The following is a 15,856-nucleotide window of genomic DNA, read 5'->3' as shown; positions in this document are numbered from 1 at the left end:
AGATCACTGACGGAGCAGCTGAAGTTGTCAGCAAAAGACACTATTCTGAAGAAAACCCACAGAGATGTCCTGGAGCTGAGATAACAAACCTTCAACAAACGCAACCATCTTCCTTTGTTGTTGTGGTTCTGTTCACCGAGCTGGGAGTTTTTGTTGCAAACGTTTCGTCCCCTTTCTAGGTGACATCCTCAGTGCTTGGGAGCCTCCTGTGAAGTGCTTCTGTGCTGATTCCTCCGGCATTTATACTGGTTTGAATCTGCCGCTTCCGGTTGTCAGTTGCTGTCCGCTGCAGTGGCCGGTATATAGGGTCTAGGTCGATGTGTCTGTTGATAGAATTTGTGGATGAGTGCCATGCCTCTAGGAATTCCCTGGCTGTTCTCTGTTTGGCTTGCCCTATAATAGTCGTGTTGTCCCAATCGAATTTATGTTGTTTGTCATCTGAGTGTATGGCTACTAAGGATAGCTGGCCGTGTCGTTTCGTGGCTAGTTGGTGTTCATGGATGCGGGTTGTTAGCTGTCTTCCTGTTTGTCCTATGTAGTGTTTTGTGCAGTCCTTGCATGGGATTTTGTACACTACGTTGGTGTACAACAACGAGCACCCGAGCTACAAATCTTCTCACAAACTTTGAACATCTTCCCTTGTGCTTGTATGACTTCAACCAGCTTCAGTTTTGCCGGAGCTCCAAATGACACTTGGTCAAATGCTGCCTTGATGTCAAGGATCGTCACTCGCATCCCACCTCTGGAATTCAGCTGTTTTGGCAATGTTTGCACTGAGGCTGCAATGCCTGGCAGAATCTGAACTACAAGTCAGGGTGTTGCTAAGCTCATGCTGCTGGGTAGCAATGTAAAGAAATAATTTTTTTTAAAATCTGGAATTTGAAGTATGAGAACAACCCTGAACTATTGTTATTGGGAAAACACATCTGGTTCTCTTCATGTCCTTTCGGGAAGGAAATTGCTGTCCTTTCCAGGTCACTCCAGACCAACAGGCTTACACCCAACTTGACAATTAGGGATAAATGTTGGCCCAGACAGCAATGTCCACGTACCGTGAATGAATTAAAAAAAACCTTCAATGACGACTTGTTTTATATTCATTTGTGGGACTCGTGCATCGCTGGCTGGCCAGCATTGATAGCCCATCCCTATTTGCCCTTGAGAAGGTGGTAGTGAGCTGCCTTCTTGAATCGCTGACGCCCACTTGCTGTGGTTTGACCCACAATGCCGGGTGGGAGGGAATTACAGGATTTTGACCCAACGACTGTGAAGAAGCAGTGATATATTTCCAAGTCAGGGTGGTGAGTGCTTGGAGGAAAACTTGCAGGTAGTGGTGTTCCCAGGTACCTACTGCTCTTAGATGGAAGTGGTCGTGGGGTTGGAAGGTGCTGTCTAAGGATCTTTGGTGAATTTCTGCAGTATATCTTGTAGATAGTAGCAGGAGTGTGTACTGAGCACCAGTGGTTTGCAGATATGGTGCCAATCGGAGAATCCAAAGGGCTTTTACAAATATATTAAGGACAAAAGGGTAACTAGAGAGCAAACAGGGTCCCTCAAAGATCCAGCAAGGCAGCTTTGGTGTAGAGCTGCAGGAGATGGGGGGGAAGATACTAAACAAGCGTTTTGCATCCGTGCTTACTGTGGCGACGGACATGGGAGATATAGAATGTTGGGAAATAGATGGTGACATAATAATAGATGGTGGATAAATCCCCAGGACCTAGAACTCTGTGGGAAGCTAGGGAAGTGATTGCTGGGTCTCTTGCTGAGATATTTGTATCATCGATGGTCACAGGTGAAGTGCCAGAAGATGGGAGGTTGGCTAACATGGTACCATTATTTAAGAAAGGTGGTAAGGATGAGCCAGGGAACTACAGACCAGTGAGCCTACCATTGGTGGTGGGAATCCTGACAGAATGACTTACATATAATTGGAAAGGCAAGGATTGATTTGGGATAGTCAACATGGCTTTGTGCGTGGGAAGTCACGTCTCACAAACTTGATTGAGTTTTTTGACAAAGTAACAAAGATGATTAATGAGGGCAGAGTGGTGGACGTGACCGATGTGGACTTCAGTAAGGAATTTGACAAGGTTCCTCATGAGAGACTGGATAGCAAGGTTAGATCTTATGGAATACAGGGAGAACTAGCCATTCGGACACAGAACTGGCTCAAAGGTAGAAGACAGAGGGTGATGGTAGAGGGTTGTTTTTCAGACTGGAGGCCTGTTACCAGTGGAGTGCCACAAGAATCGGTGCTGGGTCCACTAGTTTTTGTCATTTATATACGATTCCGATATAAAACACAGGAGGTATAGTTAGTAAGTTTACAGATGACACCAAAATTGGAAGTGTAATGGACAGCAAAAAAGGTTACCTCAGATTACAGTGGGATCTTGATCAGATGGGCCTTTGTCTTTTCTGTACCCAGCACCTCCAACTGTTTCCTGATATCACTTGCAGTGAATTGATATCAGCTGAAGAACTGGCATCTGTGATGCTGGGGGCCTCTGTAGGCAGCCAAGATATATCATTCGCTTGGCACTTCCAGCTGAAGCTTGTTAGAAATACTCTTGCTTTACCTTTAGCATTAAGTGTGGGACTCTCCCATCATTAAAGATGGAGATTTTTGCAGAGCTTCCTTCTCCTCCAGTGAGTTGTTTAATTGTCCGCCATCACTCTAGACTAAATGTGGAGAGACCGATCTGTCGGTTGTGGAATCACTTGTCTTTGTCTATTACTTGCTGGTTATGTTGTTTGACATACGAATATTCCTATTTGGTAGCTTCATCGAGTTGACACCTTATTTCTGTTTGCCTGGTGCTGCTCCTGACATGCCTCTCTGGGTTGATGGCAACAGTACAGTGAGAATTCTGCCAGGCCATATGATTGCAGTTATTGTACTGGAATACAATTCTGCTGCTATTGATGGCCCACAGCATCTCATGGATGCCAAGTCTTAAGTTACTAGATCCATGCAAGGTCTATCCATTTAGCACGATGATAGCGCCACACAACATGATGGAGAGTGTTCACAACGTGAAGACAGTTCCTTGAGCAGATAAAGACCTATGTTGGTCACTATTATCGATATTGTCTTTAACATTTGTGACAGGCAAATTGGTGAAAGTGAGGTCGTGCATTGGTTCCCTCACCACCGGCCACAGATCCAGTTTGGCAGCAATGTCCTTTAGAACACCACCAGTTTGGTCGGTTGGTGGTCCCAGACCACTCTTGGTTGACAGACAGTGAAGTCATCAACGCAAAGTACATATTACACCCTAACCACCCTTGGCATTTCCCCCTGCTGTTCAACAGAGGAGTAGTAACTCATCCACTGAGGGAGGTAATCATAAAAGGGTTTTTGACCTGATACCATGACATGCCATGGGATGCAGAATCAGTGTTGAAAACTCCACAGATACTTTCCTCCTCACTGTAAACCAATCTCTTCAGAGATTGCCATGGGACGTCATCTGCGAGGAATGATTCCATGAGCATGAATATGTCAGGCTGTTGCTTACTAGCTTGAGAGATGGCTTTCCAAATTTTGGCTCACATGTGAGTAAGGAGGACTTCGCTGTATCGACAGGGCTGCTTATGTCATTGCTGAGTCCAATGCCTTATTCAATGTCGGGAAGCTTGCAAAGTTCCATTCATCTTCTCCCTTCTAGTAGTTGATACAACTGAATGGCTTGCTAGGCTACTTCAGAGGGTAGTCAAGAGTTAACCACATTGCTGTTGGTCTGAAGTCACATACAGGTCAGACCAGGTAAGAATTGCAGCTTTCCTTCTCTAAAAAGGTATTAGTGAATCAGATTGGCTTTTATGACAATCAACAGAGGTTTCATGGTCATTGAATTCAGGTGCTCAGAACATTACCAGAGTCTCTGGAATACTACTTCAGTGACAATATCCCGAGGCCATTCCCTTCAGGGGTAGATAGGTGCAAGATGACCAGCATAGATATGATGGGTTGAACGGCCTCTTTTAGTGCTGTAACTCCTTCTCCTGAACTGTCTTCAGCTTTCACTTAACCTCCCTCGACTTTGTAAATATTCCAACTCATTTGTGGTGAACCCACAGCACAGGAGACAGCCATGCAGCTGCTCATGGCCATGCCAGTCAACAAAAATCTGACCACACCAATCCCATTTTCTAGGTTTTGGTTGGCATTCCTGGCAACAAACGTGAATATCTACATATTGTTTAAATGTTTTACGCATCTGCCTCAATCACCCTTTCAGGCAGTGAGTTCCAGACTCCCATTATCCTTGAAGTGAAGAAGTTCTCAACTCTTCTTTTAGCTTTCTACCTCTTATCTTACATCTATGCCGCTGGTTACTGACTTCTCTGCTATTGAACAAGTGTGTTCCTCACCAATAAGTCACCCATCCTCAGGAGGTATTGCTCTTGCCTGATTCTATTCTAGCCTGTTTGACTCTTAATAGCATATACCACCACTTTATACAGATATTCAGTCTTCACATTCAACTCATTCTCAACCAAAAGTTATTCTTTGACCACATCAGCTAAGCTTACACATTCTCACAGCCAACACCCAGTTCCAATTCTTTATTGCCTCAGAATGATCAAATTACTTATACATTACCAATTCCAGACTGGCCACAACTCCTCCAATTAAATGCTAGGTAGTCTAAATACATTGCAGACAGTATTATGCTCTGGCCACCAACTTTAATCACTGCCCTCAGTTTCTTCAGAGTCATCAGAACCTGGATGCATTTCTGATCTGCCTGAAAATTGGCTCAAATCACAACTTGATTTGGGCAAAGGTGCCATCTCCTGAGCCAGTGGACAAAGACACAGGATGGATGATCAAAGTGCATTAATTGCTGCATTTGCAATGTAAATGGCTTGGATGGAACTGCTAGGACACTGGTGACCTTCTGCAACTTGCATTTATGTGGCATTGTTGGTGCTGTAATGACCCAAGGCACTTCACAGGAGCCAATAGTAAATATAACTTGGCACATTCACACAAAAGCCGACCAAAGAAGTACGCTTTGAGGATGATCTTTAAAGAGGATATTAAGTACGAGGCACAGAGGGTCAGAAAGGAAGCAGCAGAGCTTAAGATCTAGACAGTTGAAAGCACAGCCACCAATGATGAAGCATATTCAATTGGGGGATAAAAGGGGTGTGTGTGTGTGGGGGGGGAAGGATAGAAAAAAAAAGGAGGGGGGAAAGCACAGATCCCAGTGGGTTGTGGGGCTGGAAGATATTGCAGAGTAGAGAGGGCAAAATCACAGAAGCATTTGAAAAGAAGAATGAGCATTTTTAAATAGAAATGGATTTTAACTTGCCGGACCTCAAGGCAATATAGATCACTAAACACAGGTTGAGGAACGAATGGAATGTGGTGCAAATTAAGACATGGGTGGAAGAGATTTAGAGGATGGAACATTGGCCAGGAGTCAAGTACAGGTAGTTCTCTTATAACCACATAGCTACGTTCCAGTGAAAACTTGCTTAATGGAAAGGTGGTATTAGGGGTAGACCAGCAAAAAATATCACTCGCGATCGCTCAAAAAAAAATTCACCCAAAATTCTAATGCAAAGTACAGCACAGCCTGAATGAAGGCTGAAATCATAATTATTAACGAAAGTAAATTTAACAGTACATTTAAAAAATGTAAGAAAGCTTCTCTCTGTACAGTACCTCTCACAGAAAACTGCTCTGTCGGCAGATGACATTGGTGCATGTGCAGAACGGTACGAAGACTAGCACCAATGTCATGCATGCATGGGCACTGGCACATACACTGAATGGCGAGAACATTGCTACACACACAGAACAAAACACGTGAACCGATCCCCGCTGGAATTGCGCTACTGTCAACGGAGGTAAGCTCCCCACTGATGTTATAGCCAAATCACGCTGCCAAAACACACGTTATCCCAGAACTACCTGTACAGAGATACCAAAGGTGTGACTGATGGCTTCAATATCAGATGGGTTTAGGCAAGGTCTCAGTGGAGCACACTGGAGCTGAAATACTGACGGATGGCTTATAGAGTCAAAGGTGCAGGTTAGGGTCAAGTAACAGAGTCAAAGAGATGTACAGTATGGAAACAGATCCTTCCGTCCAACTCGTCCACATGCCAAGATTACAAAATCTGAAGCAGTCTCAAACTTGTGCAGAAGTGGGTGACGATGTTTGCATGGGACACAACAGTACAGGATATCCGATAAGGAACTGACACACAGCAAGAGTCAATGAAGGTTAAGGTGGATGCTATCATTCTCAAAAATGCATGCATTGACAGGAGTGTAAGGAAGACAATACAGTATAATACTATATTGACAAATATAATACTTACAATTGCCACCAATGAGAGACTCAATTCGTTCTCTGCGTCTCTGTCGTAATCGGTGAACCATAAAGAGGAGCAGCGAGAGGATAAGGAAGGAGGAGATGCAGCTCACAATCAAACGCATTCCACTCGCCATAGAATCAAAAATACTGCTGCCATCTGTAGACACAAGAGTTACATCAGCACATAATTCACACGGATACTGTCATTCATGCTCAGTAATTCTGACAGAAGACAGCATTGATGTACTCCAAACAGCAGCCAACAGAAAGCTGTCTATGAGAACTGGGAGCGGCCTGTATTTTGAGAGCCTGATCTAAACCCAACGCAAGGGGGAGGAATCAATCATAACACCACATACAAGGAAACATTGGTTTAGATTAATACATACTAGTGTAATCTAATCAACCAATCAAATTGAATCAAGCCTCAATTGATTAATTCATATAAAACCCAAAGCCAAATTGATCATTTATAATTGATCATATCTCATATGAGGAGATAATGTTAATTTAACTAACATGGATAGTGAATTATAACCAAACTGTTTTGAGTAATAAGCAAAAACATTTTAGTTAACCTCCATATAAAATAGAGACATCAACATTGAAGAAACAGTTGATTTGGGGGTGTGGGGTCATCCTTATTCAAGTATAAAGTTTAATAATCTAATAAATAAAGGCATGGCAGGGTGGAAAATACATCCTGTGCCATGTGGGAACTCCAGGACTAGTCTGGTGCTCTGGACAATCCCAAGTTCAGGAAGAGCCAGCAGTCATCAGTTGATTTTTAAACTTGAGCAGCAGCTGGTGTCAATGGCCAGCATTTATTGCCCATGCCAACTGCCCTTGGTGAGCCACCTTCTCGAATTACTGCAGCCCATGTGCTGTAGGTTGACTCAAAATGACATTAAAGAGGGAGTTCCAGGATTTTGACTCAGTGACAGTGAAGGAATATCAATATACAGAGGAATCTTTATTATCCAAAGGAGATGGGTGGGCAGGATTTTGTTCAGATAATTGATTATTCGGGTAATAGATTTGACCTTAAACAAAGGAAGCCATACTGAACGTAATTATTAAAAAAAGCACGTTTAGAGATTTTATTTCATTCAATTGCTAAAATTTGTACAAACACTGGATATCACTTAAAAATTCAGGATATTTTACAAATCAAGTTACTTTTTGTACAGATAAAATTCATTAAGGTGGAGGCCGGTTATTACTTTTCAAAGAAAATATCTAGCCGCTGTTGCTTGAGATGCTTCTGTCTTTTTATTGGTGAACAATAACATTTTGACAAAGATGCATTGACATTGCCTTGTGCTTCATACCACTCCATGAAAAAATCACAAACTGTTGATAGCTTCGTTAATGGGGACTGCAGGTGGTGTTGCTATCTGGTTTTCCCTACCATCCTTGGCATTCGTATTTTTCCACTGTTCTTAGAGTCATAGGGATGTACAGCATGGAAACAGACTCTTCGGTCCACGCCAACCGGATATCCCAACCTAATCTAGTCCCACCTGCCATATCTCTCCAAACCCTTCCTACTCATATACCCATCCAAATACCTCTTCAATGTTGCAATTGTACCAGCCTCCACCGCACCCTCTGGCAGCTCATTCCATACACTTATCACCCCCTGCGTGAAAAAGTTGCCCCTTAGGTCTCTTTTATATCTTTCCCCTCTCACCCTAAACCTATGCCCTCTAGTTCTGGATTCCCCGACATCAGGGAAAACACTTTGTCTATTTATCCTATCCAAGCCCCTTATAAATTTTACAAACCTCTATAAGGTCACCCCTCAGTCTCCGATGCTCCAGGGAAAACAGCCCCAGCCTGTTCAGCCTTTCCCTACGGCTCAAATCCTCCAACCCTGGCAACATTCTTGTAAATCTTTTCTGAACACTTTCAAGTTTCACAACATCTTCCTGATAGGAAGGAGACCTGAACTGCATGCAATATTCCAGTTGTGGCCTAACCAATGTCCTGTACAGCTGCAACATGACCTTCCCAACTCCTCTCCTCAATACTCTGACCAATAAAGGAAAGCATACCAAATGCCTTCTTCACTATTCTATCTACCTGCACCTCCACTGTCAAGGAGCTATGAACCTGCACTCCAAGGTCTCTTTGTTCAGCAACACTCCCTAGGACCTTACCATTAAGTGTATAAGTCCTGCTAAGATTTGTTTTTCTAAAATGCAGCACCTCGCATTTATCTGAATTAAACTCCATCTGCCACTTCTCAGCCCATTGGCCCATCTGGCCCAGATCCTGTTGTAATCAGAGGTAACCCTCTTCGCTGTCCATTACACCTCCAATTTTTCTTCCATGACTATGTTAAAAATCTGATCATTGCCGAGTGTCTCTGTTCTGAAGTCGTTGCCAGTTTACCCAAACATCAATCTCGGCTGCTACGAAGTTTCCTAATCCCAGCTGTCTGCAGTTTTCGGTGATTTCAGTGGGTACCCTTTGATCTGGACGGGGGTCCTCTGCACTGTCACGGCTATCAACATGCAAGCCATTGTATCAACAGTCTGCAACTGTTGAAGGCTTGATGCGGTCCCAAGATATAGCAACAATGAACAAAGCATCCTTGACTGTGGATGACTTCATAATTTGCTGCATTGCTTTGTCCACATTGTCTTCACTAAGGCACATATGTTACGGAGATAATATTTCTTCATTATTGCAATGATTCTCTGATCGAGTGGTTGTAACTTTGAAGTGGTAGAAACAAATACTTGACAGTTCCATCTGGTGATTCTAATGGCTGCCTTTCATAGCGTTGACATCATGGGGTTCAAACAGCAGAAGGGCACGTTGCTCAAGTCCAATGCTTGCTAAAAGTGGATGTGTCATCCATGCCTTGTCTTGTTGATTTGTACTTTGTGGAAAACGAGTTCTTGAAGCAATGTGGATGAGCACAACACCTGATGCAGACAAGCGGTAATTTTTTGAGTGCCGGTGGCGTTGACAGAAGAGAAACTGTAATGTGATCCTTCTGCACTTTATGTCCCCACACCTGCTTTTCGGCAGTGGATGCAAGAGTTTTGTCCGGCAATGCACATTGTATAATTGTTCAAGTTCATAATTTCCTTTACGGATGACGGATTGTAGTTTCTGTGCCCTTTCACAGTGCTGTCATCCACGGACTTCTGCTCTCCAAGAACACGGAGTTGCCGAAAGCCGTGATGATGTTTGAAACACTGTAACCAGCCCAATGATAGGCTTGTGATGGGCCTCATCAGCATAGAGTCGTTTATGGGAACTGGTAGCTTTTTCTTGTATCATCGGGCCAGATACGGGCATCCCCTTTTCACGCTGCTGTGAAAACCACAAAAATACGGCTTGGTCGAGTTGCTCACCTTTCGCTGGCTTCATGGATTTTCTTTTTAATGCATTTGAAGTGTCACTTTGGTTTGTAAATTTCTTGATCAACGATCTTGCTTTCCCGCTGAAAGATATTACTGCTGTTCCAATGTTGTAATCTTCTGCGATCTTTGATGCTTTTCACCACGATGCAGATTTATAAAATCTTGCTTTTCTGTTCACAGAACACAATATTACAGCACAGTACAGGCCCTTTGGCCCTCGATGCTGCACCAACCTGAGAAACCAATCTGAAGCCCATCTAACCTACATAATTCCATTTTCGTCCATATGACAATCCAATGACCATATAAATGTCCTTCAAGTTGGCGAGTCTACTCCTGCTGCTGGGAGTGTGTACTACACCCCCTCTACTACACTGAGTAAAGAAACTACCTCTGACATCTGTGCTATATCTATCACCCCTCAATTTAAAGCTATGCCTCCTCGTGCTACCCATCACCATCCGAAGAAAAAGGATCTCACTGTCTACCCTTGATTATCTTGTATGTCTCAATTAAGTCACCTCTCAACCTCCTTCTCTCTAACGAAAACAGCCTCAAGTCCTTCAGCCTTTTTTCATAAGACCTTCTCTCCATACCAGACAACATCCTAGTTAATCTCCTCTGAACCCTTTCCAAAGCTTCCATATCTTTCTTATAATGTGGTGACCAGAACTGTACGCAATACTCCAAGTGCAGCCGCATCAGAGCTTTGTACAGCTGCAGTATGACCTCATGGCTCCAAAACTCAATCCTTCAACCCATAAAAGCTAACACACGGTATGCCTTCTTAACAATCCTAATCAACCTGGGTGGCAACTTTCAGGGATCTATGTACATGGACACAGAGATCTCTGTGCTCATCTACACTACCATGAATCTTACCATTAGCCCAGTACTCTGTATTACTGTTTCTCCTTGCAAAGTGAATCACCTCACATTTTTCCACATGAAAGTCCATTTATCACCTCTCTGTCCAGCTCTGCAGCTTACCTATGACCCTCTGTAAAGCTGGAACATCCTTCTGCATTATCCACAACTCCACTGACCTTAGTGTCACCTGCAAATTTACTAACTCATTCTTCTACGCCCTCATCCAGGTTGTTTATAAAAATGACAATCAGCAGTGGCCCCAAAACAGATCCTTGCAGTACACCACTAGTAACTGAACACCAGGACGAACACTTCCCATCAGTCAGCATCCTTGTTCTTCTTTCAGCTGGCCAATTTCAAACCCAAACCACTAAATCACTCTCGATCCCATGCCTCCGTATTTTCTGCAATAACCTACCGTGGGGAACCTTATCAAACGCCTTACTGAAATCCATACACACATCAACCACTTTACCCTCATCCACTTGTTTGGTCACCTCCTCAAATAACTCAACAAGGCTGGAGAGGCATGAACTACCCTTCACAAAACTGTGTTGGCTATCCCTAACCAACTTCTTCCTTTCTAGACGATTATAAATCCTCTCTCTTTTTCAACACTTCACCCACATCTGAAGTAAGACTCAGTAGTCTGTAACTACCAGGGTTGTCTCGACTCCCTTTTTTGAACAAGGGGACAATACTTGCTATCCTCCAATCTTCTGGCACTATCCCTGTAGACAATGACAACATAAAGATCAAAGCCAAATGCTCGGCAATCGCTTCCCTGGCTTCCCAGAGAATTCCAGGATAAATCCCAGCCAGCCCAGGGGACTTAGCTATTTTCACACTGTCCAGAATTGCTAATACCTCCTCCTTGTGAACCTCAATCCCATCTAGTCTAGTAGTCCATGTCTCAGTATTCTCCTCGACAACATTGTCTTTTTCTAGTGTGAATAGAACATAGCCTGACAAAAAATATTCATTTAGCACTTCCCCTGTCTCTTCTGACTCCAAGCAAAGCTTCCCACTACTATCCTTGATTGGCCCTAACCTTTCTGCAGTCATTCTTTTATTCCTGATATATTTGTAGAAAGCCTTAGGGTTTTCCTTCATCCTATCCACCAAGGACTTCTCATATCCCCTCCTGGCTCTTCTCAACTTTTTCCTAGATCTTTCCTGGGTAACTTATTACTCTCAAGCACCGTAACTGAGCCTTCACATCTCATCCTAACAGAAGCCTTTTTCTTCCTCTTGACAAGCCATTCAACTTCTTCAGTGAACCATGGCTCCCGTGCTTGACAACTTCCTCCCTGCCCGACAGATACATACTTATCAAGGATCCGCAATAGCAGTTCCTGGAATAAGCTCCAGATTTCAATTGTGCCCATCCCCTGCATCCTAAATCTTGCCTAATCACATCATAATTGCCTTTCCCCCAGCTATAACTCTTGCCCTGCAGTATATCTATCTCTTCCCATTGCTAAAGTAAACATAATCGAATTGTGGTTACTGTCACCAAAGTGCTCACCTACCTCCAAGTCTAATACTTAGCCGGGTTCATTACCCAATACCAAATCTAATGTGGCCTCACCCCTTGCTGGCCTGTCTACCTGCACACATTGGACAAAAACTGACCCACCTGAAGTGCTTGAACCATAGTATTTCCAGGCAATATTTGGAAAGTTTCCCATAACAACCACCCTGTCATTCTTACTTCTATCGAAAATCATCTTTGCTATCCTTTCCTCTACATCTCTGGAACTATTTGAAGGCCTATAGAAAACTCCCAACAGGGTGACCTCTCCTTTCCTATTTCTAACCTCAGCCCATAGTACCTCAGTAGACAAGTCCTCAAACGTCCTTTCCACAACCGTTATACTGTCCCTGACTATCAATGCCACTCCCTCCCTCCCTTTTACCATCTTCTCTGTTCTTATTGAAACAGCTAAATCCCGGAACCTGCAACAACCATTCCTGTCCCTGCTCTACCCTTGTCTCCGAAATGGCCACAACACCGAAATCCAAGTACCAATCCATGCTGGAAGTTCACCCACCTTCTTCCGGATGCTCCTGGCACTGATTTAAAGTATGTTTACATCAACCTCTTGCTTGCCGGGGCCCTCTTGCGACCTTGAAACCTTATTTCGGACCTCACTACTCTCAACCTCCTGTACACTCGAACTACAGTTTGGGTTCCCATCTACCTGCTGAATTAGTTCAATTGCCAATGCTGTCAGCTTTCTCTTCACAGACATGGTAATAGCAACTCAACAACTTACAACAAATATGTACTCAGAACAAAGTTGCAGTGGGAATGAAGACACCACTGATTTTGTCATGCATTTAAATCCTTCAGTAGGTCAGTCATTTTTATGTGTTAAAATTATTTTAACACTGCTACAGTTGACCAACTGAGATTATTGCACCAGTGTCATTGACACCTCTTTGATGTAACATTTGTACATCTTTTTCACTTTTCATCATTTAAACAAAAGACACGATCATCGCACCATTTTCGGTAACACCTCTCAGCTGTAACGGTTTTATGGGACCTTCAGATCTTGCTTGGATAATCCACAATTCTGATAACTATGTTCGGATAATCAAAGTTCCTCTCTATTCCCAAGTCAGGATGGTGAATGACTTGCAGGTGGCAAGTTCCATATATCTGCCATCTTGTCATTCTCGATGGAAGTGTTTGTGGGTTTGGAAGGTGCTGTCTGAGGAAATTTGGATAACTTCTGCAATTCACTTGTAAATAGTACATGCTGCTGCTGCTACTGAGCGATAGAGATGGAGGGAGTGGATGCTTGTGGATATATTGCCAATCAAGCAGATTGCTTTACTCTGAATAGTGTCAAGCTTCTTGAATATTGTTGAAGCTGAATTAGAACATTATTTCAACGAGTTACCACACACTGCAGGACAAAGGAACTACGAAGAGCAGAGAAATATCACCTTTACAGTGTATTCAAAAAGAATGGATATTCATCAACACAGTCCGCCGATTTCTCAGCAGCAAACACAAACAAGCAGTCAAAACACATCCAGAAACCCTAGCCACTCTCTCCTACATCAAAGACATCTCAGAAATGACTGCCAGACTACTCAGACCCCTTGACATCATGGTAACCCACAAAGCAGATAATGAACTTGAAGGACCCTATACAGACAATAAACAAAACTAATGTCATTTACAAAATACCTTGCAAGAACTGTAGCAAACACTACATTGGACAAACAGGTAGAAACCTAGCCACCACAATACATGAACATCAACCAGCCACAAAAAGCCAAGACCCTCTCTCACTCGTATCCTTACATACAGATGAGGAAGGACACTACTTCGACTGGGACAATACATCTATCCTAGGACAAGCCAGGTGGATGCACGAGAATTCCCAGAAGCATGGCTCTCCAACCGCAACTCTATCAAAGAACACATTGACTTGGATTCCATTTACCACCACCTCAGAAAAAGAACAGGAAATTACATCACCACAGGAAATTGTGTCACAAACCCAAGGAAACCTAAACGCATAAATAAAAAGCAGGCCATACCACCAGGGCTTCATCTGGACGCTCACTGATGATGTCACCTAGTATGGTGACAAAACGTCCGAAACCAAACCTTCCAGCTCAGCGAGCAAACCTACATCCAGAACCTCAACCAGAGCTTCAAATCTTCTCAAAACTCGCCATCACTGAGCAGGTTCTACTTGATAGCACTGCTGAAGACACTTTCCATCACATAATTGATGATCAAGAGTAGGTTGATAGCAGTAACTGGCTGAGTTAGATTTTCCTGCATTTTCTGTTTGGGTATATTTGGGTAATTTTCTACATTGCCAGGTAGCTGTAACTGTTGTAACTGTACTGGAAGAGCTTGACTAGAGTAGCAGCAAGTTCTGGAACACGTCATCAGTATTATTGCAAGAATGTTGTCAGAGACCATTGTCTGCAATATCCTGTTCTTCCAACTATTTCTTGAGATCATGTGGAGTGAATTGAATTAGCTATAAACTGGTACCTGTGATGCCAGGGAATACTGAAGGAGATCAAGATGAATCATCCACTCAACACTTGTGGCTGAAGATATTTACAGAGCCTTCACCAGTGAGTTAATTGCCCACCTCCATTCACAACTGGATATGGCAGGACTTCGGAGGTTAGACCTGATCTATTGGCCATTTGACTCTGTCTATCACTTGCTGCTTATTTGGTCGCTTCACCAAGTTGACACCTAATTTTCAAGTACACATGGTGTTGCTCCTGACATGCTCTTCGGCACTCTTCATTGAACCATGGAGAAAGGGAGGACTTTGGAGATCAGAGCTGAAAATGTGTTGCTGGAAAAGCGCAGGTCAGGCAGCATCCAAGGAACAGGAGAATCGACGTTTCGGGCATAAGCCCTTCTTCAGGAATCTCGAGAAGGAGGGCTTATGCCCGAAACGTCAATTCTCCTGTTCCTTGGATGCTGCCTGACCTGCTGTGCTTTGATCCCCTGATGAAAATTCAACTCTTCCCGATGAAGGGCTTATGCCTAAAACATTGATTCTCCTGCTCCTCAGATGCTGCCTGACATGCTGTGCTTTTCCAGCACCACACCCTCTATCATCACTGATCCCCCACTTGGTTTTAGTGATTCAAGAGTTCTTTAGACTGGAAGGAGGAATGCAGTGAGATTCGCAACGGCTAGCCTTACTCTTCCTGGTGTATATTAATGACCTAGTCTTGGGAATATAAAAGGGTAAAAAATGAGGTCTGCAGATGCTGGAGATCACTGGGGATGCTGGAGATTTCGGGCATGAGCCCTGATGAAGGGCTTATGCCCGAAACATCGAGTTTCCTGTTCCTTGGATGTTGCCTGACCTGCTGTGCTTTAACCAGCAACACATTTTCAGTTGGGAATATAAAACACAATTTCAAGATTAGAAAATGGCATAAAACGTGGCAGTATTGCAAACTGTAGGGAGACTGGTGATAAATGTCAAGAGGACACAGACAGATAGAGATGTGGAAGATAAATATTGATTTAGAAATGTAAACTGATTCATTTTGATCAAAATAAAATCCAACTTCTAAAGGGAAAGCAGAACAAAGAAATTTGGGACACATGCACAAATCACTGAAGATGGTAGACAGGTTGAAAAGTGAAATCAAATCAAATTCTGAGCTTTTCATATAAAAATGCATAAAAAGTACAGAAGTTATGACAAATTCATGGTTCGGCCCAATCTGTAGCAAAGTCCCGTTCTTGCGGCC

At 43.3% G+C, this 15,856-nt stretch overlaps 2 protein-coding genes across 4 annotated transcripts in view; one reads left to right on the top strand and one right to left on the bottom strand.

Moving 5' to 3' along the window:
• Positions 1-15,856, bottom strand: part of dgcr2 (DiGeorge syndrome critical region gene 2) — a 92,926-nt gene that overhangs the window by 7,085 nt on the left and 69,985 nt on the right. For all 3 annotated transcript variants that reach the window (XM_060843852.1, XM_060843853.1, XM_060843854.1), the window contains one exon: positions 6,346-6,498. In XM_060843852.1, the coding sequence (XP_060699835.1) occupies positions 6,346-6,498 (153 nt within the window). The remainder of the gene's footprint in view (positions 1-6,345; positions 6,499-15,856) is intronic.
• The window catches only part of rnf185 (ring finger protein 185), a 155,219-nt gene that overhangs the window by 135,071 nt on the left and 4,292 nt on the right, over positions 1-15,856 (top strand). The window lies entirely within an intron of this gene.

The sequence above is a fragment of the Hemiscyllium ocellatum genome, chromosome 24 (assembly GCF_020745735.1).
Source record: "Hemiscyllium ocellatum isolate sHemOce1 chromosome 24, sHemOce1.pat.X.cur, whole genome shotgun sequence".
NCBI classification, from domain to species: Eukaryota; Metazoa; Chordata; class Chondrichthyes; order Orectolobiformes; family Hemiscylliidae; genus Hemiscyllium; species Hemiscyllium ocellatum.
Note: the sequence above shows the minus strand (reverse complement) of the source record. Positions and strands in the feature narration are given on the sequence as shown.